The 24,172-nt window shown below is 53.8% G+C and overlaps 8 protein-coding genes across 8 annotated transcripts; 6 read left to right on the top strand and 2 right to left on the bottom strand.

The window, feature by feature from the left end:
• Positions 1–284: 284 nt before the first annotated feature.
• On the top strand, positions 285–1,319 carry NUU61_007036 (uncharacterized protein; the record flags this gene model as incomplete). Its single annotated transcript, XM_056657561.1, has 1 exon — positions 285–1,319. The coding sequence occupies one exon, from the start codon at positions 285–287 to the stop codon at positions 1,317–1,319; it is 1,035 nt and encodes a 344-aa protein (XP_056510361.1).
• An 800-nt stretch (positions 1,320–2,119) lies between these two features.
• On the top strand, positions 2,120–4,612 carry pmt4 (dolichyl-phosphate-mannose-protein mannosyltransferase; the record flags this gene model as incomplete). Its single annotated transcript, XM_056657560.1, has 4 exons — positions 2,120–2,350; positions 2,431–4,072; positions 4,159–4,311; positions 4,344–4,612. 4 exons carry the CDS (start codon positions 2,120–2,122, stop codon positions 4,610–4,612), a joined length of 2,295 nt encoding a protein of 764 aa, XP_056510360.1.
• Positions 4,613–6,382: 1,770 nt separating this feature from the next.
• Positions 6,383–9,343, top strand: NUU61_007034 (uncharacterized protein; the record flags this gene model as incomplete). The annotated part of the gene is made up of 1 exon (XM_056657559.1): positions 6,383–9,343. The coding sequence occupies one exon, from the start codon at positions 6,383–6,385 to the stop codon at positions 9,341–9,343; it is 2,961 nt and encodes a 986-aa protein (XP_056510359.1).
• A 438-nt stretch (positions 9,344–9,781) lies between these two features.
• Positions 9,782–10,918, bottom strand: NUU61_007033 (nitronate monooxygenase; the record flags this gene model as incomplete). The annotated part of the gene is made up of 1 exon (XM_056657558.1): positions 9,782–10,918. The coding sequence occupies one exon, from the start codon at positions 10,916–10,918 to the stop codon at positions 9,782–9,784; it is 1,137 nt and encodes a 378-aa protein (XP_056510358.1).
• A 1,100-nt stretch (positions 10,919–12,018) lies between these two features.
• NUU61_007032 (DNA-directed RNA polymerase II core subunit RPB11) lies at positions 12,019–12,792 on the top strand (the record flags this gene model as incomplete). The annotated part of the gene is made up of 4 exons (XM_056657557.1): positions 12,019–12,149; positions 12,298–12,356; positions 12,417–12,526; positions 12,595–12,792. 4 exons carry the CDS (start codon positions 12,019–12,021, stop codon positions 12,790–12,792), a joined length of 498 nt encoding a protein of 165 aa, XP_056510357.1.
• Positions 12,793–13,319: 527 nt separating this feature from the next.
• pan1 (actin cytoskeleton-regulatory complex protein PAN1) lies at positions 13,320–17,802 on the top strand (the record flags this gene model as incomplete). Its single annotated transcript, XM_056657556.1, has 3 exons — positions 13,320–13,887; positions 13,949–16,041; positions 16,132–17,802. 3 exons carry the CDS (start codon positions 13,320–13,322, stop codon positions 17,800–17,802), a joined length of 4,332 nt encoding a protein of 1,443 aa, XP_056510356.1.
• A 1,236-nt stretch (positions 17,803–19,038) lies between these two features.
• NUU61_007030 (uncharacterized protein) lies at positions 19,039–20,049 on the top strand (the record flags this gene model as incomplete). Its single annotated transcript, XM_056657555.1, has 1 exon — positions 19,039–20,049. One exon carries the CDS (start codon positions 19,039–19,041, stop codon positions 20,047–20,049), a length of 1,011 nt encoding a protein of 336 aa, XP_056510355.1.
• Positions 20,050–20,439: 390 nt separating this feature from the next.
• Positions 20,440–23,623, bottom strand: NUU61_007029 (sodium/calcium exchanger protein; the record flags this gene model as incomplete). Its single annotated transcript, XM_056657554.1, has 3 exons — positions 20,440–21,808; positions 21,876–23,329; positions 23,411–23,623. 3 exons carry the CDS (start codon positions 23,621–23,623, stop codon positions 20,440–20,442), a joined length of 3,036 nt encoding a protein of 1,011 aa, XP_056510354.1.
• Positions 23,624–24,172: the final 549 nt, after the last annotated feature.

Genomic DNA, 24,172 nt, shown 5'->3' with positions numbered 1-24,172 from the left:
TGACCATTGCGGACACATGCCATTGAGCATTATTGGCGCCTTGGGGGTTTTGATCTAGCTTTTGTTTCCTGCACATACATCTGGCGTTGATTCGATATCCGATCTCAAATAGAATGCCACTTTGACAGCCTCTTTAAGCGTGAATTAGATTCTGGTCTTTTTTTCAGAGCATTACGGCCAGAGATCACTATGAAATCGGACTCCCCAGGTGCAAGACAGGTGGAAATGGAGCAATGAAACGGTGGAAAATCTGAATGCCTTTCTATCTAAATTCCACACCCACAATGAAAGCCCTACTGCAGTGTATAGTAGACCCATGGGGTATTGCTTGGCGATGCTGTGGGTCGCCTCGGCAGAGTCCGAATCCTGTTCTTCTGCGCGACTTCAATCGTGAGAAAACCATCGAATCCATCATGGCAGAAAAGTCGAAGAATCCTTTCGAGCATATGGGAGATGACCAGGCATCCACCTCTGCCGAAGCCCCCGTAACGAATACTCGTGATCCAGCTGCTGGCGATTCAGCTCCCCCACCATACACCCCGGTCTCCGAGACTCTGGGGCAGGCATCATCCTCATCAATCCCAGTACAAGCATCGCAGTCTCAGCGAGATCGGCCAATCGCAATCCCAGCTATTAATTCTTCTTTCGACTCCCCCTTTATCCGCGCCTATGCCCCCATCCTGACAGATTACCAGCTCCCCCGCGAATCTTTTCTCAGGTTTCTCGACCAGCTGAACAAAGATGTCGCCAGCAGTCCCCCGCTGCAGGTACTCGATGCCACAGGCGGAATCATCAATTCTGTGCCTCTGCTGTTCCCACTGCGCTGGCTCGGCTCGGCGGTCAGTGGGCTTGCAAATCTCGGCAGCCAAGGGGTTTCCAAAAGCCGCACCGACAGCTCTATCCGTCAGGCCAACAGAGACATCTTCGGTCCCAGGGGCCTGAAAGTCGAGATTGCCAAGCTAGATGCACTTGCACATGTAGCCAATATCCCTATCCTCGACTCCCAGGGCAAAGTCAATCGACAGGCGCCTCTTCTGCAACAGCTTCTGGCAGAGAACCCCGCCCCTACACTTGGGGGCTCGCCTGAGCTGGATGCACAACAACAACGGATTGCCATCCTGCAGCCGTGGATTGCCGAGCTTGAATTCAATGTTCTGCCATGGACTTCCAAGTCCAAGCTGACTCGCTTCAATACGGCGCTGAAAAAGAGAAATGACCCTGAAGGGGAGCAAACCAGGGCGAATGACGAAGATTCAGGATTTCGCAAGTGTCTCTGGCTGATTATCCGAGATGTCGAGGGTCGTGGGAAAGCCAAGTGATTGGAAGATGCATAGAGCAAAGTGGTAGCGCTCTACAAAAGTGTGCACAAAACAGACGCATCTACCTTACCTATTTTTCTGCTCTGGTGTTTATTTTCACTTTTTTTTATGCTGCTTCTTATGATTTCTTATGATGCCTCTCCCCCATCTTTGCTCATCTAATTTATGTCTTATAGACCCACCGAGGCAAGACAGTGGCCAAGCGAAGCGTGGTCGTAGGTCTTGGAATTCTGTCCAGTTGAATTTGGTATATACTTCAGTTGTTATAAGGATGATACCGGATTCACAGCTTTTGAATTACGCAATGCCCTTTTATTTAGGATTATACTACCAAAACTGCTTGTAATATAAATGAATTAGCTGCACGGTTCCCTACCAAGCACAAGCTGCAGACCTATATTGGAGGCTTTTCTATATCCATGACATCAAGACATAGCACACACACACTCTCTCTCTCTATATATTATTTTTAAATATTCATCTATTTCAATTCTGAAGTATTTGGTTCATCTCTCCCTGCTGAAGTATACCGTAGGGCCAGGGGGTGCTCGGGCCACCGCCTCGGGAGCCAAGAAGACACGCAACGCTCTCTCCAATCCGCCCCCTCCATCTCTCTCCTTTCTCTCTCTCGGATTTTCGGTCTCAATTGCGAAGTGCCATGCACTTTTGGTGATTCCAGTAGGCTCTCCAGCTCCCAGTCTGATTTGCCTCTTGGTTGTGCTGCTACTAATACTTGCATCCCAGGTCTATTTATTTACTAGGTGGTTTCTCGGTCGCTCTCTTTGTTTCGTTCTTTCACTATGTCGTCCCCTTCCCCTTCTCTGCGCAAGAGAGGTGGAAAGAAGGAGGCGTACACGGCAGTTCCCTCGGATGATTGGTCTTCGCCGTCAGACAAGGCTGTGGGCAAACCGCAGTCGGAATGGGACTACTGGCTTGCCATCACTCTTTTGACCGCACTGGCTTTTGTGACTCGATTCTGGCGCATCGACTACCCCAATGAGGTTGTCTTTGATGAGGTTCACTTTGGAAAGGTATGGCTGCTCGTGCTCGTCGGGGGACGCAATTGCTTCCTCTAAAAGGGGGTTCGTCTGACTTGTCTTTACTCTCCCAGTTCGCTTCGTACTACTTGCAGCGCACCTATTTCTTCGATGTGCACCCGCCCTTTGGAAAGCTGCTGTTTGCCTTTATGGGCTGGCTGATCGGATATGACGGGCATTTCTTGTTCGAGAACATCGGTGACTCGTACATTGACAACCGCGTTCCTTACATGGCTCTGCGTGGCATGCCGGCCGCCCTCGGTGCTCTGACAATCCCGGTGGTGTTTTTGATCATGTGGGAGTCGGGATACTCTTTGCCCGCCTGTGTACTGTCTGCCGGTCTCATCTTGTTCGACAATGCCCATGTCAGCGAGGACCGATTGATCCTCCTTGACTCCACCCTCGTGTTGACCATGGCCCTCAGCGTATTGTGCTATATCCGATTTTATAAGTTGCGACACGAGCCGTTTGGCCGCAAGTGGTGGAAGTGGCTCCTCCTGACTGGATTCTGCATGAGCTGTGTTATCTCGACCAAATACGTCGGTGTCTTCACCTTCGTGACCATCGGCGCGGCTGTCCTGATTGACCTGTGGAACCTCCTGGACATCAACCGCCGCCAGGGAGCGCTCAGTATGATCGGCTGGGGCAAGCACTTTGCTGCTCGCACTCTCTCCCTGATCATCATTCCCTTCTTCTTCTACCTCTTCTGGTTCCAGGTTCATTTCGCCATCCTGACCCGCTCCGGCCCCGGTGACGATTTCATGAGCCCTGAATTCCAGGAGACCCTGAGCGACAATATGATGACGGCGCAGTCGGTTGGGATTCAATACTACGACACCATTGACATGCGCCACAAGGACACCCGTGTTTTCCTCCACAGTCACTATGACCGGTACCCGCTACGCTATGACGACGGACGCATCTCCAGCCAAGGCCAGCAGGTGACCGGTTACCCTCACAACGACACCAACAACCACTGGCAGATCTTGCCGACCAAGGAACTGCCGGATGATGGCCAACCACAGAGCGTGCTCAACGGAGATATCATTCAGCTCCGCCACGTGGTGACCGATACCATCCTCCTCACGCACGATGTGGCATCTCCTCACTACCCGACCAACCAAGAATTCACTACCGTCGAGCACGCTTTGGCCGACGGCGAGCGCCACAATGATACCTTGTTTGAGCTCAGCATCAATAATGGCAAGACTGGCCAGGAATTCCGTACGCTTGCGAGTTTGTTCAGGCTGATTCACGTTCCGACTCGCGTGGCCATGTGGACGCACACGACTCCGCTCCCCGAATGGGGTTTCAAGCAAGCCGAGATCAACGGCAACAAGAACGTCCTGCAATCGAGCAACCAGTGGTTCGCTGAAACCATTAGCAACCTGGAACCAGATAGCCCCCGTCTGGTGCGAGAGGAGCGTAAGGTCAAGTCCATGTCCTTCTTGCGCAAGTACCTCGAGTTGCAGGGTGCTATGTTCCACCACAACAACGCGCTGACCAGCAGCCACCCCTATGCCAGCGAGCCCTTTCAGTGGCCGTTCCTGCTGCGGGGTGTGAGTTTCTGGACTAAGAACGATACCCGGGGCCAGATCTACTTCCTGGGCAACCCCGTGGGATGGTGGATTGCCAGCAGTCTGCTGGCTGTGTTCGCCGGTATCATCGGCGCCGACCAGCTCTCGCTCCGCCGTGGGGTGGATGCGCTGGAGGAAAGTAAGTTGGCTGAAATCAACTGTTGGAGTTTTAGTATTTTTTTTTTTTTTATTTCTGGGCAGATTGCTAATGGTTTGTGTCTTTAGTCTGGGGTCCGGGTGCTCGTTCCCGCCTGTACAACAGCACCGGGTTCTTGTTCCTGTGCTGGGCCGCCCACTACTTCCCCTTCTGGCTGATGGGCCGCCAGCGCTTCCTGCACCACTATCTGCCTTCGCATCTGGCATCAACCCTGGTGGCCGGTGCTTTGATCGAGTTCATCTTTAACCTGCAGCCCCTGGATCCCCGTACCGCCGCACCCCCGTGGATGACCCATCGGGCAAGGCCAAGTCGCTCCGTAGCCTGCGCCGCTTTGTCAATGCCAAGGAGCGCATGGGTTGCCGGTCGCTCATCGCAGGATGGGTGGCGACCCTGGTCATCCTGGCCGCTACCATCTGGAGCTTCTGCTTCTACGCGCCGCTGACCTACGGTACTCCGGGCCTGGATCCGGCCGGCGTCAATGCGCGCAAGTGGCTGAACTACGACCTGCACTTTGCCAAATAAGAGCAAGTAGGTGGGAGGTATTCGGGACTCGGTTCTCCCCGGAAATAAAAGATCCTTGAGCTCGAGAACTGGCGTTGCATCTTGCAACATGGTTTGTAAGATACATGGGATGTGATAGAATGGGGAGGGAGGTTTTTCTTTTTCTTTTTCTCTTTTTTCTTATTTTATTTTATGTTCTGTTTTCTTTTGACTGGTTATTTGAGGGAAAAAATAACAAAAGAAGTGAAAGATCTCATCTGGCCGGTATGCGTTTCCTTGGGACTTCCGATGTAGGACTGTACACCTTTTCAGCCGGTCGATCAGGATAGCCCTCGAACTCCCAGACGTCGACTCCTGTGTGATTTTTTTTTTCTCGCACTCTTGGTGGCACTAGAATATCATCAGCTGACCGTGTGCATTTTCCAGTGTTTGAGGATCCGTATCTCAGGGAGGGTGGGTTGATTCTTATCCCCGACCAGCCCCGTCCGTGTGGCACCAGGAATCCACATATCCCTGAGCCCATTCTTCTTCCATGAAATGAGACATAAATATATATATATATATATATATATCATTAGAATAGAATAAAATAACATCGCATAAAATAAAATAAAAGAGACCAAGGGTCCGGCACAAAAAGTCGAGTGCATCCCGGAGGGTCCACAGTGGGTAAGCAGTTCGCCTGTCCCTTCTGCGTAGTTTATTTATATCCGGGCTATACATAGTAAAAGGTTTCACATGGATTCTTGGTCTCCTTGTGCGATCTGAATATGACCAAATAAAAATGTAATAAAAGAGAGAAAGCAAAGTCCTTCAGGCATTCCTGGGCCTGAGATGGCTCTGCCAGTACTTCCAGTACTTGCAAATACCTCTGTGGCGACTTGTTCCAGCATCTAGACCTCCAGTCCCCTCCAGGTACCATCGATGTACTGGCGATGTACCGACGATGTTACCAGTCTCGACTGTCTTTCATTCTTGAAGAAAATCTCTGTCATTCTTTGGCGTTTTGTGAATTTCCCTTGATCCTTGCTCTCTCTTCCTCTCTCTCCTTTTCCCCCATCTCTGGGATCATCTGTCAGGACCGTCGATCCGAACTGCGCAATCAAGCTCCACTCTCCACTTGCGCGTTCTCCAGTGATTTGGGCTCTTTTGTGTTTCCCTGTCCACGGTGTCAATCCCCGACTGAAACGGGTGTCCTGGTTTCACCCCAAACGTGGGTTTGCTTTTCTTTCTTTTTCCCACCTCCTTTTATTTTTTTTCCTCTTCTGTTGTTCTCTCTTTGTATACTGGGACTGTCGGACAAATCTCGTGTGTTTGAATCGGATCATCACTGGGAAAGAAGAAAAAGAAGACAAAAAGACAAAAAGACAAAAAGACAAAAGAAAAACACAGACCCAAGAACCCTCAACCCACTTGGTGGATTCTTGAGGGGCCTTGGATCCGCCGCTAGAGCAGCGTTTTGCTGGTCGCCTGTCTTCTCCGTGCCAGAAGCTTCTTTTGGGACTGACTCGTTTTGATTCTTTTGCTCACCCCCTGATCGCCCATTTCTTTGTCTTCAGGCTCCCATCCCCCTCCCTCTCTCATCCCCTGCGCCTGATCATTGATACCTGTCCGTTGGACTCGTCGCTTCTTGTGCCCTGCATTCGACACGTCAAGCCCCCCGAGCACCACAATTTCTCCCCAGGGATCGGCAGAACTTTAAATGAAAGCTGACTCGCGATCGAAAGGTGGACAACCACTCCCCCAACTGTCGATCCCGTGTGAGCTTGGGTCTGCTGAACAGCCGCACCGATGCCCATCAAGCTGCCCAAGACCTTCGCCCGCCGAAAGTCATCCGGCAATGTCTTGGATGAATTGGATACCACCCCTCAGTCGTCCTTCCGGGTCTTCGAGCGTCCTGGTCCTCACCGGTCCATGACCGATGGCGCCCCGCTGACCAAACGCATGAGTGAGGGCAATGTCGTCCCGTCGATGCTGGAGGATTCCGATAACATTTTCGCGGGCACGGAACGGCCCTTGCCCAAGAGCCGGTATGAACGCTCCCGACCCATGGATTCCCTCAGGAAACGACTGACCCGGCGCCGTGATAGTGGAGGGACCTACGAGAGTTCTACCTCGACCCGGCTGAGCTCTTCGTCCACTCTGCCGTCTTCTACAGAAGTCCCGCCCGACGATTCCCTATCCCCGCACTCGAGACTCCATGACATCCCCGTTCCACCGCCACTCTCTGGTGCGTTGCGTGCCGCCGGTCGAACATTCTCGTTTGGCGGACGGTTCAAGACCTCGACTCCGCCTGTTCCAGCACAACGGAGCACTCCAGATGTCTCGGCAAGGCAACGGGCGATGACGGGAAGCACCGACAACACGGCCACCCCGCCCAAACTACCGGACTCGAATTTCGATCTCGGGACGGGCAGCGATGATTTCCACAAGATGTTTGATAATTTGGGCCAGCGGGACGGTTCAGCAGTCCGGGATCCCTCCCCTCAACCGGCTAACAAGGTAATACGCCGTGATCCTCCGTATCTCCAGACCAAGCTCACGGTTTCACAGTACTCCTCTTCTCCGCCGACGCATGTGCTGCCCGAATTTCGGAGCAAGAGTCCCCGGCCTGCTCCAATCCGGACCGATCGATCGACGGCTGTTGAACCCTCCCCATACTCATGGGATAGTCGTCATTCCGAGGAAGGGTTGCTCAACGATGAAGATGTGGTGACGGAGAAGGACCTATCATCCCAGTCTCCTACAGTCACTGGTTTCCGGGGAGTGTCGCCGTCTCCGAACCAAATGGCAGCTGCCACCACTTCTCATCGTGCATTGGAGCGACCAAGAAGGAAATCTGAAATGGGATTAAGGCGAAGTGGAGTATACTCAGGGCGGCGGGAATCATTGCCCTTTGAAGACGAAGATGCCAAGCTGGTTAGACAATCTCTTCTGTGGAGTCAAGAAAACGCCCCCCGATGGGCTGAGGGTGCCACCCCAGCCCACGAGGCCTCGCTTGGTGACCAGGGCAACGCGACGATGACTTCGGAACCAGATCACATGTTTTCGGATCGTCACTCGCCTGGTCTGGCGGATCCGGTGGACCCATTGATCGCGGACCAGGCGCGCCTGGCTGTGCAATTCGCCGAAAATATACCCAAGTCCACTTCCCCAGGCAACAAGGTTATGACTCCATCCCAATTCGAACACTATCGCCAGCAGCAGGAACTTCGACGATCCAATAGTGATGCGTCTCGGAGTGATGCAGACTCAGAGAACGAAGAATTCGATGAGGAGGACGAGGCCGAGAAGCAGCGCGAGGCAGAACGGCAGCGGCGGAAGCAGGAGGCTCATCTGTCTGTATACCGCCAGCAGATGATGAAAGTGACCGGCCAGCAAGCACCCGCGCCATCCCTCCGTCCCGTCATGAGCGGAGCCAGCAGCAGCACGCCCAACCTGCCGAACCGCTTGTCCAACCCCGGGGACAAGTCCACCAGTGGGAAAAGTAGCGAGGAAGACGACGAGGAAGTCCCGCTGGGCATTTTGGCAGCGCATGGATTCCCTAACCGCAATCGGCCTCCCACCCGCCTGGCCAACGCCAGCTCCAACCCGAACCTTCGCGCATCCGCCCAACCGTATGCATCGTCAGCGAGTTCAGTGGCCGGTGCTGAAAACGATATGGGCAACCGGAACAGCTTGCCAGTTTTTGCGAGAAACCTGCCGCGCGATCCCTATTTTGGCGCCGGGTTGGTCAACCCATCCAATCGAGAGTCGCTGGCCTTGGGTGGTGGCTCAGTATATGGGGGATCCTCGTCCCCGATGCCTCCCGGTGGGCTTGTGGGTGTGATTGCGAACGAGGAGCGGGCCCGTGCGATGAGGAGAGGAAGTCCAAACACCCAGGCAATGTACGAGCAGATGGGAGGTATGGGAGGCGTGCCGCGGCCGTACTCGATGGCACCGCAACAGCAACCCCAAGGCATGTCCGCCACCGAGCAGGCGCAGGTACAGCTGTCGCAGCAGATGGCCAGCATGATGCAGATGCAGATGCAATGGATGCAGCAGATGATGCAAATGCAAGGAGTGCAGGGCCCACCACCGCCAATGATGAAAGGTGGCATGCCCATGCCGCCCATGATGGGTGGTCCACCAATGCCCGGTGTCCCCATGGGTCCGCCCTCGATGGCAGGACCTCCCTCTATAGCAGGAGGCCAGTCAAACATGAGACCGGTTTCCATGCCAAGCTCGGCTACGCTCAATGTCCCTCCCTCCACGGGGTCATCTCATCTCGACCAGCGTCCACTTAGTATGCTCGACCCGAACATTTCAACTCGACGAACCGGCTCTCCGATGCCCAATCTGTCTGGGGCCCTGTCCCCGCCCAACACAGCCGGCTACGCTCCGTCGATCACCCCGTCTGAGCGTAGCAATGCGGGCATGGCATCTCGGTACCGGCCGGTGTCAGTCACACAAGGTGACTCCGCCATGTCTCCTATGACCAAGCCGTGGGAGGACGAGAACTACCACGCATCCATGTCCACCTCTCAACCCCATGCATCTATACCCAAGTCATCCTCGTTTGCCACGGTGACTTTCCGACCCGCCTCCAGTGACAGTCGCGCCGTAGGCCGCCAACCGCGCAGCGCTTCGGACGACGAAGATGACGACGAAGCCTGGGCTGAGATGGCGAAGAAGCGAGACAAGAAGAAGAGCAACTGGAAGATGAAGCGAGGCACATCTTCTTTCGGGGATTTGCTGGGAGCTGTGCACTAAGTTCATCCTGGTTTTTAGAAAGCGTGCATTTCCAGCCGAGCATTTGTCTACATGCTGTATAGCATTCTTGATTTCTTTTCGGTTCCATCCAACACCTCGCACCATATCAACGATGCAGAAGGGGGTTCCCCTTTGTCTTGTGGACATGCTCGAGGACACCACCTTTCTGTTCGGGCTGTTCGTCTCATTGTCATTGTGGAGGGATGCGGCATTTCCCAACATGAATACTAGATACACATCTGTGTTTTCATTTTGTCTTTTTTTCTGGCATCGGCGCGGGAAAGGGCTCAAGGCGTCATTTGGGATTCTCTTGTGTGTTGCGTTTCTTTTTGGTTGCATCTCTGTTTTCTTCCAGCGATCTCGTCTCCTCGACACTTAATACATTTCGGGCCGTGCCGGGCCATTTGATATATTATCCATCCAATATACAGGATATTATCACAAAGACCCCAATCTCCCAGCAACGGCCTTAGTCTCCGCCCATACCTCCGCGAGAATTTCCTTCGCAGACAGAACTTGGGTAATGAGACCAACACCCGTCCCTGCATATGTTGTCATGCGGCCTGACGGTCCCCAACCCTCATCACCCTTGGAGGCTTCTGCGCGATATAAGCTGCGATTCTGCTCATCATCCATCCCATGATGTACGGCATCCACGTAACTCCGATTAATCATCCCGCGCCCATCGTAGCGGGCGGGCCAACCATGAATCCCGCGCACGCGGTCATAAACAGTGGAGCGAACCGTACTCGCGCCTCCATCGGATGCGCGCAGAATCTCACGCCGATACCCGGCTGCCACCTGGGCCTCTGTGGCAGCCAGAAAACGGGTTCCCATGACTGCGCCACTGGCCCCGAGAGCCAGTGCCGCGAGCAGGCCCCGTCCCGTAGCAATACCGCCCGCTGCAACAATGGGGATATGTTGAGCCGACGGGTCGCGCTGCAGCAGAGTATCATGTATCTCGGGGACGAGAGTGACAATTGAAGCTGAGCGCGCTAGCCCGTGGCCGCCGGCGTCGTGGCCCTGTGCAACGAGTACATCTGGAAATAGGGTTGACAGTGCGGCTGTGGCTTCGTGCACTGTACCGATCTGGACCCAGATCTGGGTGGGTGGTGTATGAAACTCGGCGCGGACGCCTGCAGCAGCAGAAGCATCATCATCGAGGCCTCGGATAGCATCCACCCACGGTTTCAAATCCGCGGGCATATCCCTTGGCGCAAAGAGCCACACTGCGGCCGGCCGGTGCTCGCTCAGGATCTGCATTGCGTTCTCCAAATCGGCGCCCCAGTTCAGGAACCCCACGCCTAGTGGGAGGATTCCTGTTTCGGTGTGGAATCTCCGTGCTGGGTTTGATGGATCTAGGTTCTTGAGGAGTGTTGTCGCCTCACGGAGCTGCGTCTCCAGACCCGTGGTGTCGTATCCGGCTGCTATGAATCCGATCCCGCCTGCTGCGGATACAGAGGTTGCTAGGGGGGCTGTGGCGATGTTGAGCATGGGGGCGTTGGATACGGGTGGATTTGTGGGGGATATCCATGGGTGTGTTTTGTAGAGAGGGTTTGGATGGGTTGGGGTCATTGTTTGGATTATGCTTAGGGGTATGAATTGACTTGGATGTAAACGGTGCAGGTAACAATAATGTATAGTGATTAATGTATGTCCATGTAGATTCAATAGACTGTTTATATGAATGGAGTTGAATTCAACATAGTAGATCGTCTCTTGGTCCTTCGTTGGTCTGTTGCTCCGCACTTCGGAGTATATCATGTGGAGTACCGAGGATGAGCATCGGTTTCATGTTGTTTCTACACCATTGATGTTTTTATATGCGGCCATGTTGAGCATTGAATCCTAAAACAAAAAAAAATCTACACTCTAATTCTACACTTTGGTTTTTGCCATCCATGGAACCATCCTACTTGTTCCCAGGTCCTGGCATGTTGAATAGGTCAAGTGTAGACCACGTGATGATGGTATACTCACGTGACTGATATCACGATCTGCTCAACCGGCGGCTTTTCATCAAGAGTACTCCCCTCTCGGATTCTCGGCCAACCTAGAGTTGGCTTCGTTCTTTGAATCTTCCCATTTGGATGAATTAAGCCGAGTGGTTTATACTTGGTTATTTACCGCCGACCCTCGCTACAGGGCTTTTTGGTGTCATCTGTCCCTCCTTCGAGCCCTTTCTTTTGGACACCGCGTCAACGACTCGAGAAGCAGAGATATTAGACTGACCTTTTTCGCTTTCTTCTCTTCTCTCTCTCTTTCATCTCATCTTCCTCCTTGGGTGCTGCGTTGAGGTACCTTAGTGTTGTACCTCATCACATCGCCGTTATGAACGCCCCAGACCGGTGAGGATTTACATTTTTCTTTTTTTATTTCTTGATCTTTTTCTTCTTCTTCTTTTTCTTTTCTTTCTCTCTCTCTCTCTCTCTCTTTTTCTGCCCAGAAATCATAATGGATTGGGGTACAGCTTCATCTCGCTGTAGTCTTGGGGAGATGATGATTTGGGGTATGGATGCACATGTGCCTACGCTCTTTCCACCTGAGGCTCATTTGCTCGCTGCCTTGTGTTTGTTGCTTTCTCTTGCCATCTTGTCCTCATCTCTTCTTCTATCCCTCTTCTCTATCCCCATACCTCTTCTATTACTCAACTGTCTGCAATTGTCTCTGCAATTATGCCTCCCCGACAGAACCTGAACTTCACCACCGCCACTGCTGCTATTGCCAGAGAGCGTGCTGGTCGTCGTGGCTCTCGTCCTGCCCCGCGTCATCAACGTCCTCAAGGTGGAGATGATCGTCTGGATGTGTCAGTTCAATCGAGAAGAACATGATGTTGATACCTGCCCTTTCCTTTCTTGTTCCCTCTTTCTATCTCTCTTATATGTCTCTTTTCTCGATATGGTGTCCAGACTTTCCAGTATCTCCGAACTTGCACTGATGACTTATGAATTTAGGTACGAAGCCATCTTGCTCGCTCCTGGCGAGAAGAAAATTGATGTCGAGTCCGACCCTCGTAAGTACTATCTGCCAATTATCATGGAACCCCAGGAATCCTCATAGCTCTCAATTCTAGGAGTCCCCGATACTGCCGTGTTCACTTTCCACAAGGAAGACCACACCCTTGGGAATCTGCTGCGCTCCCGCCTCCTCAAGACCCCTCACGTCCTCTTCGCGGCGTACCGGGTAAGGATACCTATCTATGATCCTCCATTAGGAATGTAAGACCCAAGGCTCATTACCCTCTCTTCTAGGTCCCCCACCCTCTGACGCCCGACTTCGTGTTGCGCGTGCAAACTGATGGCGAAGTCACCCCTCGTGAGGTAGTCATCAACGCCTGCCACGCTTTGATCCGGGACTACGGCATCTTGTCTCGCGAGTTTACGAAGGAATTTGAGCTTCGCAAGATGGCCAACGCTGCGAACCAGCAGCAGCAGACCTCGGCCGATTGAACGCTATCTTCGCCTGCATTTCTTTGCTTTTCAGGCTGGCGTATGGTGCAATGATTTTCGTCCTTTTACAACTTGAAATGTTGAACTCCAGGAGCCCATGAGCATTTGGTGATTGAATTTTGCTTGTTTTCTCGGTTTCTTCTGTTATTTCCAGTCCCGGCGAGGACTTGCCTATGTTCATGTTTCCAAATACCTTGCTCTTTTGTACCTGGCACGACACCAATGAAAACGGAACTCAATTTAATTGCCGATAAATCGGTAGTAGCTACACAGCTTTGTAGTAGCCTCGGGTATCTGGTCCATCTCTATATCTCTGCCCACCCACCAGTTAGATGCCTAAATAGACAGGCCCAATCAAAACATGACTAAGCACCAGATCGGGCTAGCGTGCCTCCGCGTCCCTGCGACGGCGTCATTTACGTTGCTCCTGACTCCCCCTCCCATCTCTTTGCATTCGTTTTGTCTTTCCTCAATCCCTGCGTGGCTTCTTTGATACCTGATTCGTCCATGCAAGCGCCGTTTTTGTGATGTTTTCTGGCTCGAATTCCTACCTCGGCGGCGGTGCCAATGGCCGTCCGGGCCAGGCACCGTTCATGCAGCAACAGCCCGCCTACTCGCAATTCCCTCAAGGCCAACAGCAACCGCCGATGCAACAGCCTCAGCCGACCGGATTTACCGGACAACCCTCGCCATTCAATAACTCGCAGCTCCAGCCTCAACCCACCGGATTCCCCGCCGGACAGCTCCAGCCGCAGTTCACTGGCTTCCCCGGTGCCGCCCTCCAGCCGCCACCACAACCTCAGCAACCACAGCAGCAGAGCTTCCAACCCCAATATACAGGATACCCTCCCCAGAGTCAGTCCCAGCCGCAGGCCCCGCAATTGCAAGGCTCCCAGGCTACTGGGCTGCCAAGTCGCTTGAAGACCTCGTCGGAGATTGCGAACTCCTTCCAAGATGGCGGGGTGCCTCCGCAGGTGCCACCCAAGACAGGGTCGAAGATCCCTAGTATCCGGCTGTCGTTTATTACAGTGCAGGATCAGGCCAAGTTTGAGCAGCTCTTCAAGTCTGCGGTTGGTGATAGCAAGACGATGGATGGTAAGTTTCTTGTCCTGGACGAATGGCCACTCGGGCCTACTTTTCTAACTCGGTGTTCTAGGCGACAAAGCAAGAGATCTTCTGATGCGCTCCAAGCTCTCGGGCGGTGATCTTTCCAAGATCTGGGTCCTCTGTGATTCCACCAAATCCGGACAGCTGTTCTTCCCCGAGTTCGCGTTGGCCATGTACCTGTGCAACCTGCGTCTCACTGGCCGCGAGATTCCTTCCTCGCTACCCGAAACGATAAAGAATGAGGTTTCTAGTATGGTTGACATCATCTCGTTCGATGTCCCCGACACGCAGCCGGCGCCTGCCCCGCGAACAAACGTCCCCAACTTTGATGCGCCGCTTTTGGAAAACAAGTCCACGCCACCGGTCGTTCAGCAGCCACAGCCGCAGCAGCCGAATAACGCGCAACTTTTGTCGCAGTTGACCGCGCAGCCTACGGGGTTCCTCCCGCAGCAGACCGGCATGCAGCAACCCAATCCGATGGGCTTCCCTGGCCAGAATCAATCGCAGTTCCTCCAGCCGCAGCAGACAGGATTCATGACCAACCCCCAGCCTACAGGATACAGCGGTCCTCGTCCCCCGATGCCGCCAATGCCCACTGGCTTTGCTTCAAATTTAAGCCCGGCGCAAACCGGTGGACAGGGCCTGGCCGCACAGCCCACTGGTGTTCCTGGTCAATGGGGCTTTATTAACACCCCAGCGCAAGGCCTGCCGAATATCGAGGCTATGAAGCAGCAGCTTATGCCCCAGCCGGGCCGCGAAGGTGGATTCACCACCGCCGGTCTCTCGGGTAACGCCACTGTCGCCTGGGCAATCACCAAGGAAGAAAAGAAAATCTACGATGATCTATTCCGTGCCTGGGATGGGTTCCGTAAGGGCTTCGTGGGCGGCGATACTGCCATTGAAATTATGGGTCAAAGTGGATTGAACCGACAAGATCTGGAGCGGATCTGGACTTTGGCGGATCCTCATAACCGTGGTAGACTCAATATGGACGAGTTCGCCGTGGCTATGCATATGATCTACCGAGCCTTGAATGGGTATCCAGTGCCCAACCGACTCCCACCGGAGCTTGTTCCCCCGTCTACGAGACATTTGAATGATTCTATTGGTACTGTCAAGTCGCTCTTGTCCCAGGATGCCGAATCTCGGAAGGCTACAGGGGCTTTCCTGCAGCCGCAGAAGACCGGTGTCAGCTACCTCAAAGATCACTCATTCCGTGGTGGCGGCCCATCACCCGGGTTTGGCCGTAAAGATGCTACAATGTTCAAGAATAACGACGCCGCGGGGGGATATCGTTCCAGTGCTCGTCGTCGCGTCGGCAACGATCCTCGCACCCCGTCCCCTACTGCCTCTTCTCAAGCTTCAGAGGAAGAACTCGGTACGGATCAGCTGCGGAAGAAGATCCGTGAGACCAAGGTCATGCTGGAAGCCGTTGATTTCCAGGATGAGAACCGAGCCGAGGACGACGATGCTCTGGACCGTCGGGATCGTCGCGAGGCAGAAAGCCTCATGGACCGCATTCGCCGTGTGCAGGACGACCTGGACACGCATCCCAATGCTTCGTTCCGCCATCTGGATAGCGGAGCTGAGCGCAGGGCTCTCCGCCGCCAGCTGCAGTCTTTCGAAGACCAAGTTCCGCAGGTTGCATCTGACGTCCGTCGCCTTGAGAGGGAGATTGCCGATGCGAAACTCGAGCTTTTCCGTCTCCAGGATGCCAAGGCAAACCCGGGCAGCGCCTCCAACATTGTGGGCACTGGTCCTGGTGGAGCAGTGACCGAGGCGGACCGGATCAAGGCCCGTGCCCGCGCGCGCATGCAAGCTCGCGCTGCCGAACTTGCTGGACGCCCAGCTCCCGCAACCGAGGATGATGATGGTCAGGCTGCCCGTCGGTTGGAATCTGAGAGCGCCAATGTGAAGGCGGAGCGAGAGCGGAATGACACTATGACTCGCGATGTCGAAGAAAGTGTTCGCGATTTTTCTCGGAGTTTGGAAGACAGTCTTCGGGACGAAAGCCAAAACTCTACCCGTGAGCACGAGAAACGCCGCTGGGAAGATGCTTTGGGTGTTGAAGACGTGATCCGCGACTTCATCTACGACCTGAGCCGTAACAGCCGCACTGCCCATGTGCGCAAGGAAGAGTATGTTGCTTTTACTGATTCTTGAACTATCAAACATTGCTAACTATTATATAGGCGAGAAAAACCTGCTCAAGAGCAGCGTTCTCGGTATGAGTCTCCCGTGGCTGAAACTCCTGCTGCGCGCCCCTCGATGCCCCCCTCTGTGGACTCCTCGGGATCCCTTCCTGGAAATACACACGAGGATCGTGTCGCTGCTGCCCGAGAGCGTGCGCAAAAGCGGATTGCCGAACGTATGGCTGCTGCGGGTTTGAAGCCTAGCGAGGCGAACGAAACCCTTATGCAGCGGCAAGAGCGGGAGAAGAAGGAGCGCGAGGAACGAGTCAAGCGCGCGGAAGAAGAGGATGCCAAACGTGATCAAGAACGGCAACGCCGTCTGGCTGATGAGCAGCGTGGGCCTAGCACCGCCACTCCGAAGACGGTGGGCAAGAAGCCACCACCCGCTCCCCCGACGCGCAGGGCCCACGCGGACAACGCTGGCCAGGCTGATGCTAAAACGGTAGAGGAGGCTGCCCGCGAACAAGCGATTAAGGAAGAACAGGAAGCACAAGAGGCAGAGACCAAGCGGCTCGAGGAAGAAGCACGACAACGCGAGGGCGAATTCCAAAAGGAGAAAGAAGCCCAAGAGGCTCGGCTGCACGCTCTCGAGGAGCAGGTCCGCCAGGGAAAGATCAAGAAACAAGAAGAGAAGCGTCGCAAGGAGGAAGCCGACCGACAGGCTAAGGACCAGGAGTCCAAACTCGCGGCCCAACGCGCTGAACTGGAGATGGCGAAGGAGCGCGAGCGTCAGCTGCAGCGTGAGCTGGAGGGGATTGACGAAAGCTCGTCGGACGAAGAGGGCCCTGTCAACATCACTCCGCAGGACAGCACGCCGACACAGAGTCAGGTCCTGTCCGCTCCCCCGCCAGTGCCCGCGATATCTGAACCCGAGCCGGTGCCTGAACCTGAACCTGAACCTGTGCCCAGCTCCCAAGCTAGCTCGCCTTCTGAAACTCGAGCCGTGCCTGCCGCGACCCCTGACGCCGAATCTAAGAATCCCTACTTCAAGAAGCTGGGTCAGCCTGCTGACGCGACCTCGCCGCCAGCTGCTGTCCAGTCCACCAACCCATTCCATCGCCTCACGCAGCAAGAGCCCGTTAAGCCAACCTTCACTGGGGCGGCTCCTTTGGAACGCAAGGCTCGGACGCGACCCGAAGATGACGATGACTGGTCTGCTGCCGGCTCCGAATTCGACTCATCGGACGAGGATGAGGAGCGTCCGGGTGGCGGCAGCGCCAAGCAGCTTGCCAGCATCCTGTTTGGCACTATGGCGCCCCCGCGTCCTCTGAGTGCCATGGACGAAGACAAGCCATCGTCCAATTCCGCGACCCCTGTGCAGGAAAGCCCCGTGGCTCCCCCGCCTCCTCCGCCGGTGGCCGTGTCGCCTCCTGCCGTCCCCGAAACCCAGCCTGAAGACCTCGCCTCCCCGCCGACTGGTGCTCCTCCCCCACCGCCCCCTCCTCCCCCTGGCGGTGCCCCGTCCATCCCGCCGCCTCCGCCTCCTGGAGGTGCCCCTGGTATTCCCCCTCCCCCGCCTCCTGGTGGTGCTCCTGCTGCGCCTCCACCACCACCGCCTTCCAGCGTGCCTCCGCCGCCTGCTCCCCCCGCTGCCGGTGGTGGCGGTGGTAATCGCAGCGCCCTGCTTGCGTCCATCCAGGCTGGTACAGGTCTGAAGAAGGTGCAGACGAATGATCGCAGCCAGAGTTCGTCGGCTGGACGCGTGCTGTGATGATCTGGAAGGGGAGGCTATGGATGATTAGATGGTACATACTGTACAGACGGAGATTCCCGGAATTTCTGGGCAAGTTGCATGTCTACGTATTCGAGGAAATGAAGGCAGGGGAGGTGGAGGTATATGAAGATGAGGTCGAGTATGGTAACTAGTCGTGGCATGTCCTTGATAGCACAATTATTATATTTTCTGTTTTGATAGCTCAGCAGGCCCTTAGACCTGATATAGTTCATATAGTTCATTCAACCTCTCTCATTGTGTGTTTACATTGACCAGCATCTAAAAAAAAAAAAATCCCATGAGTCTTGAGTATGTGCATGTCTGTGGTAGGTCTTATCTGGCTAATTAGTTGTCGTTCCCCCCCCCCCCCCCCCACTCAACAAAAGAAAGTGGGATCGTTATTTCAAGCATCCGGGGCGTTTCTTTAGGTTTGAGGACCCCTTTTTTACTGCACGGGTCTTCCTGCCGTACTGAGCTTAGCGCCTTTGTACTTATAAAATGAACCGGCCCCGGTTGATGAAAATCCTTAAAGAATACATCCAATGTAATATTTGGTAGTCAGTAGAGCGTAAGCTTCTAGCTTCTAATGATTCCTGTTTGTATTTGTTACACACATATTGGCCTATATTGCCGGAAGCTCACCCAGCAAGTCCCAAATAAGGATTAAGGGTAACTTACGCAACTTGCAAGAAAATAATCACCTATGGGCATTACTACATAGTCACTATTATCTTGGCAATCTACTACATACTGGCTCTATTTACTAGGCCCAAAATTCCTCACCTGGCCACCTGGCGACCCCCATACCTCGAGGTATGCCTTTCCAGATGTACTATTAGCCAATTGGTAGACTCGAGTCGGCCTTCTTTCTTAGTTAGGCATCCTGCCGTTAGTGCAATCATTCCATCCAGGATCTTTCTATCTTCTCAATCTAAATACCTGACCCCCAAATTTGAAAATCCTTTGATCAGTCCAGTCTTACATCAGATCATCGGAAGGAGTGAGAGGTGGGCCCAGCGCGGCCCCAAGTGCCCTTCAAGATAAACTTCCTTGGGGGGGTAACCCGAAACAATGAAAGGAGAGACCCTTTCTAAGGGTTTTTTTTCCCCTTCATTTTCATTTTCATTTTTTTTTCTCGTAATATTTGATTTTGATCTGTTTTGTTTCGAATAATTGACTCCCAAGCCCGCCTCTTCCTTCAAACCGCTCTCATCTGCCGTGATATACTTCATCATGGTTGGGATCCGCTTCTTACTATTTTTTGTTTTTGGGGTCATTGGGTTGTTCTTCAGTCCAATGGTTCAATCGGCCCCGATTGGATCCCCGGATGGTCTTACTCGACAACAGTCTCGCTCGACTATAAGCCACGGCATATCTGCGCGCACAAATGATCTGCAGGCGAGAGGCTGGAAAGACAACCTGAGGAAGCTCGAGCAAGCAGCGGGAAAGTCCTCAAAGACACTGGAGGGGAATCTAAAGAAGATCGAAGACATGGCCAACAAAGGGACCAAGGCAGCCCAGGACGCCGCCAACAACCTGGCTCAGACTCTGCCCAAGGACTTCCAAAACATCGCCGACGGGCTGAAAGGCGCGTCGGTGAAGAAGCTCCAGGATCTGGGGCGTCTGAACAAGGACAGCTATAGCAAGTTCGAAAAGATCGCGAGTCTGTCGGCGGCCAATCTCAAGCCTTTGATGGAGGGGCCGCCAGACAAGCTCGAAAAATTCCTCGAAGCTGTTTCCATTGACGACCTAGATGAGCTGTCGCAAACGAGCGGGGATATCAAAAACGCGATCCCGAGATACGAGAGTCTTTTGAACGACGCGATGTACCAGGAGACGCGCGAGAAGAAGGTTCACCCCGCCACGGCCAAGAGCCTGGATGAGCAGGCCACCAAGCTTCAAGGGCTCTTTGACAATTTCTACAAGATCGGTAAAAAGATTACCGATCAGGAACTCAAAAGCGGGCTCATCAGGAGACGCCAGGACAGTATAGTCGTGACGTTCGAAGTGCCGAAGGACTTGGACGAGGTCAAGCTTAACGCAATGTTTGATCGTGTTGACAATCTCATGAATAAATTCAACAACAAGTTGAGCGATGTCAAGAACGAGTTGGACTGGATGACTGTTGGTGAGGTGACGGGGAATCTAAAGAAGCAATACCAGAAGGGGCAGGTCTTGGGGGAAGTTAACGACGGAAATGGGTCGACCCTACTACTGGACGAGACTGATACTGCTGACTGTTGATGATGCCCCTGCTTCGATATCAGTGTTTCCTGCCAGATAGATGATGGCCCGGATCCTGTTCTCACTGGTATAGAAAGCAAATGGAAAGAAGCGGCGGAAGAACTTGGGAAGAACTTGACTACATCCCTGTATTTATAAGATAGGTTGAATGTATAACATTATCTAATAGATCATGTGAATATAATTATATGCCAAAAGACATCAACGCAATAAACAACATGGCTGGTGGATCGTAGCCCTTGCCAAATATAACCAAAGTCACAGGGAGCCGGGGACCTATGCAGTCTCTGAGAAGGAGGCCCAGCATGAAACATATCACAAGAGATGCTCGTAAACCAAAAGAGGAGTGGCATAAATAAACCCCTTTAACCAAAATGAACGCCGAAACACTTACAACGTCAACTCCGCAATCACATTGCCCAGTGTACTCACACACCACACCACGACCAGTCCCCACCCAATCTTGCGGTCCATGCGCCAGCCATTCATGGGCACGACGATCAACAGACCCACCAAGACGACCAGGAGGGTGGCACCGCTGATGACAAGGACCTTGGAGATAGAGATCTCATAAGAGGCGCGGGTAATAGCAGCAGCACCCGCCGCCAGTGCCTCGTCACGTCTCTGTCGGTTTCCACCATTCAGCGTCATATACAGACCGCCGAGCCCAATACCCAGCAAAATGTTGAGCATGGGCCCACCAAAGCAGGCACTCAGCGCCATGACCGGGTATCCGAGGCGAGCAACGGTGATGTCGGCGACGAGGTCGCCGAGTGAGTTGCCGACAGCGAAGACGGTCAGCCCCAACAACGAATCCGAGATGTCGAGTATGACTCCGAGGGTCTTGAGAAGGGAGACGACCTCGGTGGCAATGGTGGCGATCCAGGAGATGGCAACCAGGAACCCGAGGAGAGAGAGGAATGGCCGCCATTGTGATGGGAGGGACTGCGTTGTAAGCACCTCCGAAGGAACGGAGCGATCCGCATTGGCGCGACGATGCCAGGGCCGACGGCTGGTGCTGGCAATGAGGGCTATAATGCACAGAACCGAAAAGAGGAGAGAGAAGAGTGATGGCAAGAGAAAATTACGGGGCTGACGGGCTTCGTCCATGACGGTCCATGCAATGAGTACAATGAAGAAGGGACCGGTGAAGAGTTGGATCGACACGAGCCAACGGTTCCAGTCTTTGGTTGGCATAGGAGGCTCAGAGGATGCCGGTGGCTGTGGTGCTGCCGGCAGCTCCGAGTCCCAGCGTGGGCGACCAGGATGTTCTTCGTGTGGCGACTTGTGGGGATCTGCTGGCGGTATCTCAGAGGCTGACTCGGGTTGAATGGAGTCAAGGGGTCGAAGGACGGGGCTGTCGACCGGTAGCCTTACTCTTGGGGCGGGGCTGTCACCATCGCTAATTTGCTCTATCATCACTGACGGCAGCGGGTCCAATTCGACAGACTCGGGAGCCTGGGGTTCAATAACTGGGATAGTGATAGTGAGGAGAAGTACGCTGGGCGCTGCGACAAGACCCAGAAGTCGTGCCCAGACGTCTTTGGACTTCCAGCCTGCCAAGGTCGGGAAAAGGGTGCAGCCAATCTGCCCGGGAGGAGGGAGGATGGAGTTGGGCCACCATTTCAATGAGGTTTGAAGGGAAAAGTGACCATGGAAATCATCAAAAATGTCATGGATATGGAGTCGTTCTGTGGGACTCATTGTGGTTGGGAGCCGGATGCTAGGCGGACGAGAGGAGGGAACCGGCGAGATATCGCTATATGAAGGAAATGGCGCAGCAGGACTTTCTGGATCAGCTGCAGACTGCTGCCAGTCAGTAGTACCCCGCGGGGATACTGGCTGCGGGGGAGCGATCTTGCGTTGCCGCAGTTTGATAATTGGGAGAGTGAAATGGAGCCGGCGGAGCCAGAAGATCAGTTGTTTGATCTTTCTGACTTGGGCCTGGTGACCCATGCTCATCTGATGAAGGAGAGACGGTAATAATGGCGCCGGTATCAATTCGGGGGAACTGAGGCGGTTGCGCGCCCGCATGGTCATGGGGTGCATCAATCGAGGATCGACTCAGAGTGAGGCGTGGTGTCTGTTCTCGCTGAGAATCTAATACGTTGGTGTCGAGCTTCAACCCATCAGCATCATTTGCCGAAACGGCTCGAACTCGAGAAGAGCCCCCAGCGCTGAACGGCGACAGGCGGTCGTTGGCAGCTGAAGGTCTACTGATGCGAGGATGCGACGCAACAGAGCGGGTGTCGAAGGGTTGGGATGACGTTTCGTCATCGTCCGAGTAAGCACCCCAGCTGATCGCCGGATTGCGACGAATATTTCGGGATTTTTTGAGCGAGTGAAGCACAGACTGAAACTCGAGGGCGCCGACTAGACTTGGCCGAATGGGGTTCAATGTATTGCGACGCGACCGAGTCGGAGGCCGATAGACATGCATATTGTCCCGAATTTCTGCCAGATACCTATTTCGCGTCTCGTCATCCTCATCCTCTTCTTTCCAGGCGGGGATTCCCTCGGCCCGCTCCAAAAGGTCGAAGTCCTCAGTGGATGCTCCGCGAAGATGACTTCGCGATTCTGATGCTACCGCGGGATCATCATCTTCCATTGCCTCCTCAACTTCCAGTTCTTGGTTTTCCGGGATGTGGAAATGGGATCGCGCTGCGATGTCTCGTTCATTCTTTCGTCGCCGCCGGATCAAGTACCAGTGCCAGGTCACGACCATCACGACGTAGAATACGTAGAGACCGACCATCGCAGCCGATTCCCAGACATGAAGCCGCCCATCTGCTAGCAAGAGCATGCTCAAGCTCACAGCAATCACGAAATAGCCCACATCTCGGACAAAGCTCCTCCGTGCTACTTTGAATGGCCGGACCAAGGCCATAGAGCCTGCCACGACGGAAGTGATAAAGCTGGCTGCGCCAATCAGCTCACCGATTGCCAGACTACCACTGTTCGACCGCATGGCGGCAAATGTGGAGAAGACATCAGGACTGCCATTTCCGAATGCGAGAAACGTAACGCCCGTTAGACTTTCGCTCAGCCCCAAAATACTCGCCAGAGTGCTTAGATTGATGCACAGAAAGTCACTAGCAGCAATACCAATAGTACTGAAAAGTAGTGATAGCCATATAATCAATATGATGAATGCCAACGGTTTCGCATCTGCTAGGGCGCAATAGTAAAGCTGAAGGTAAGAGAGTAACCCGTCCTCGTGATCGGGACAGTTGGCGCGGACGAAGGCACACTGGTATTTGACATTGCGGACCATGCGGCACTAGATCAAGGTGACACAAAAATATGATTTAGCGCCTCGAACCATCTCACAAGAAGGGGTAGCATTTATGGTGGTTGTTACCTCTGGTTCATCTTCACGCTTGAGCAGCGATCCACCGGCCGTTGTAAGTTGTTGCACGTACGGTGCTTGGACGAACCCCTTCCCGAGATTGCCCACGATCAGGCTGCCCGCTGCAAGGATCGCGAACACGAGAAGAGTGATATAGAATGGTCGCACGGAATACCGAGGCCTTCTGCGGACGGCAGGCTGCAGGGAGCGCAACAGCAAGTTCATCTTGGCGAGAAAAATAATCGCATCATGGACCGGACAAAGACCCTTCTGTCCACTTCAATCTAAAGCGGCTGGAAGTAGAAATGCAACTGGTATAACCCCGCCATTGAGCAGGTTCCTCGAGCGCGCGAATGCGGTGAAGACGGTGATGTCAGTCAGTCTAGGGGAGGTGTGGCTGATCTTGGGTGGGCCAGTGCGTAACGTTAATCCCCGGCAGCTCATCCACCCGGAGATGTCATGCGTATGGAGCAACAGCACCAGGAAACTTAGGGGAAGATGATACCAAGAGATGTGATGAGACAGGAAAATAAAGAAGAGCTTATGTTCGGGGAAATAGGGACATTTGGGATAAAATCCGAGGACTGCTCAGTCCCGGGTTTCCGATATCTAGAATACCACGTGATCCGGATTGACAATCTGCATTTCTGGCTCATCTGCGCGACCGTATGTTTGTTGACTTCCCCGTTTGTTTTGCTTCAGCCAAGCCCCTCGACCCTCAACGGTGCCTGCTGCCGCAAGAGCCCACTCCATCTCTCTTTCTATAACATAGCT

This window comes from Penicillium alfredii (genome assembly GCF_028826965.1).
Source record: "Penicillium alfredii strain IBT 34128 chromosome Unknown utg000009l_segment0_segment0, whole genome shotgun sequence".
NCBI lineage: Eukaryota > Fungi > Ascomycota > Eurotiomycetes > Eurotiales > Aspergillaceae > Penicillium > Penicillium alfredii.
Note: the sequence above shows the minus strand (reverse complement) of the source record. Positions and strands in the feature narration are given on the sequence as shown.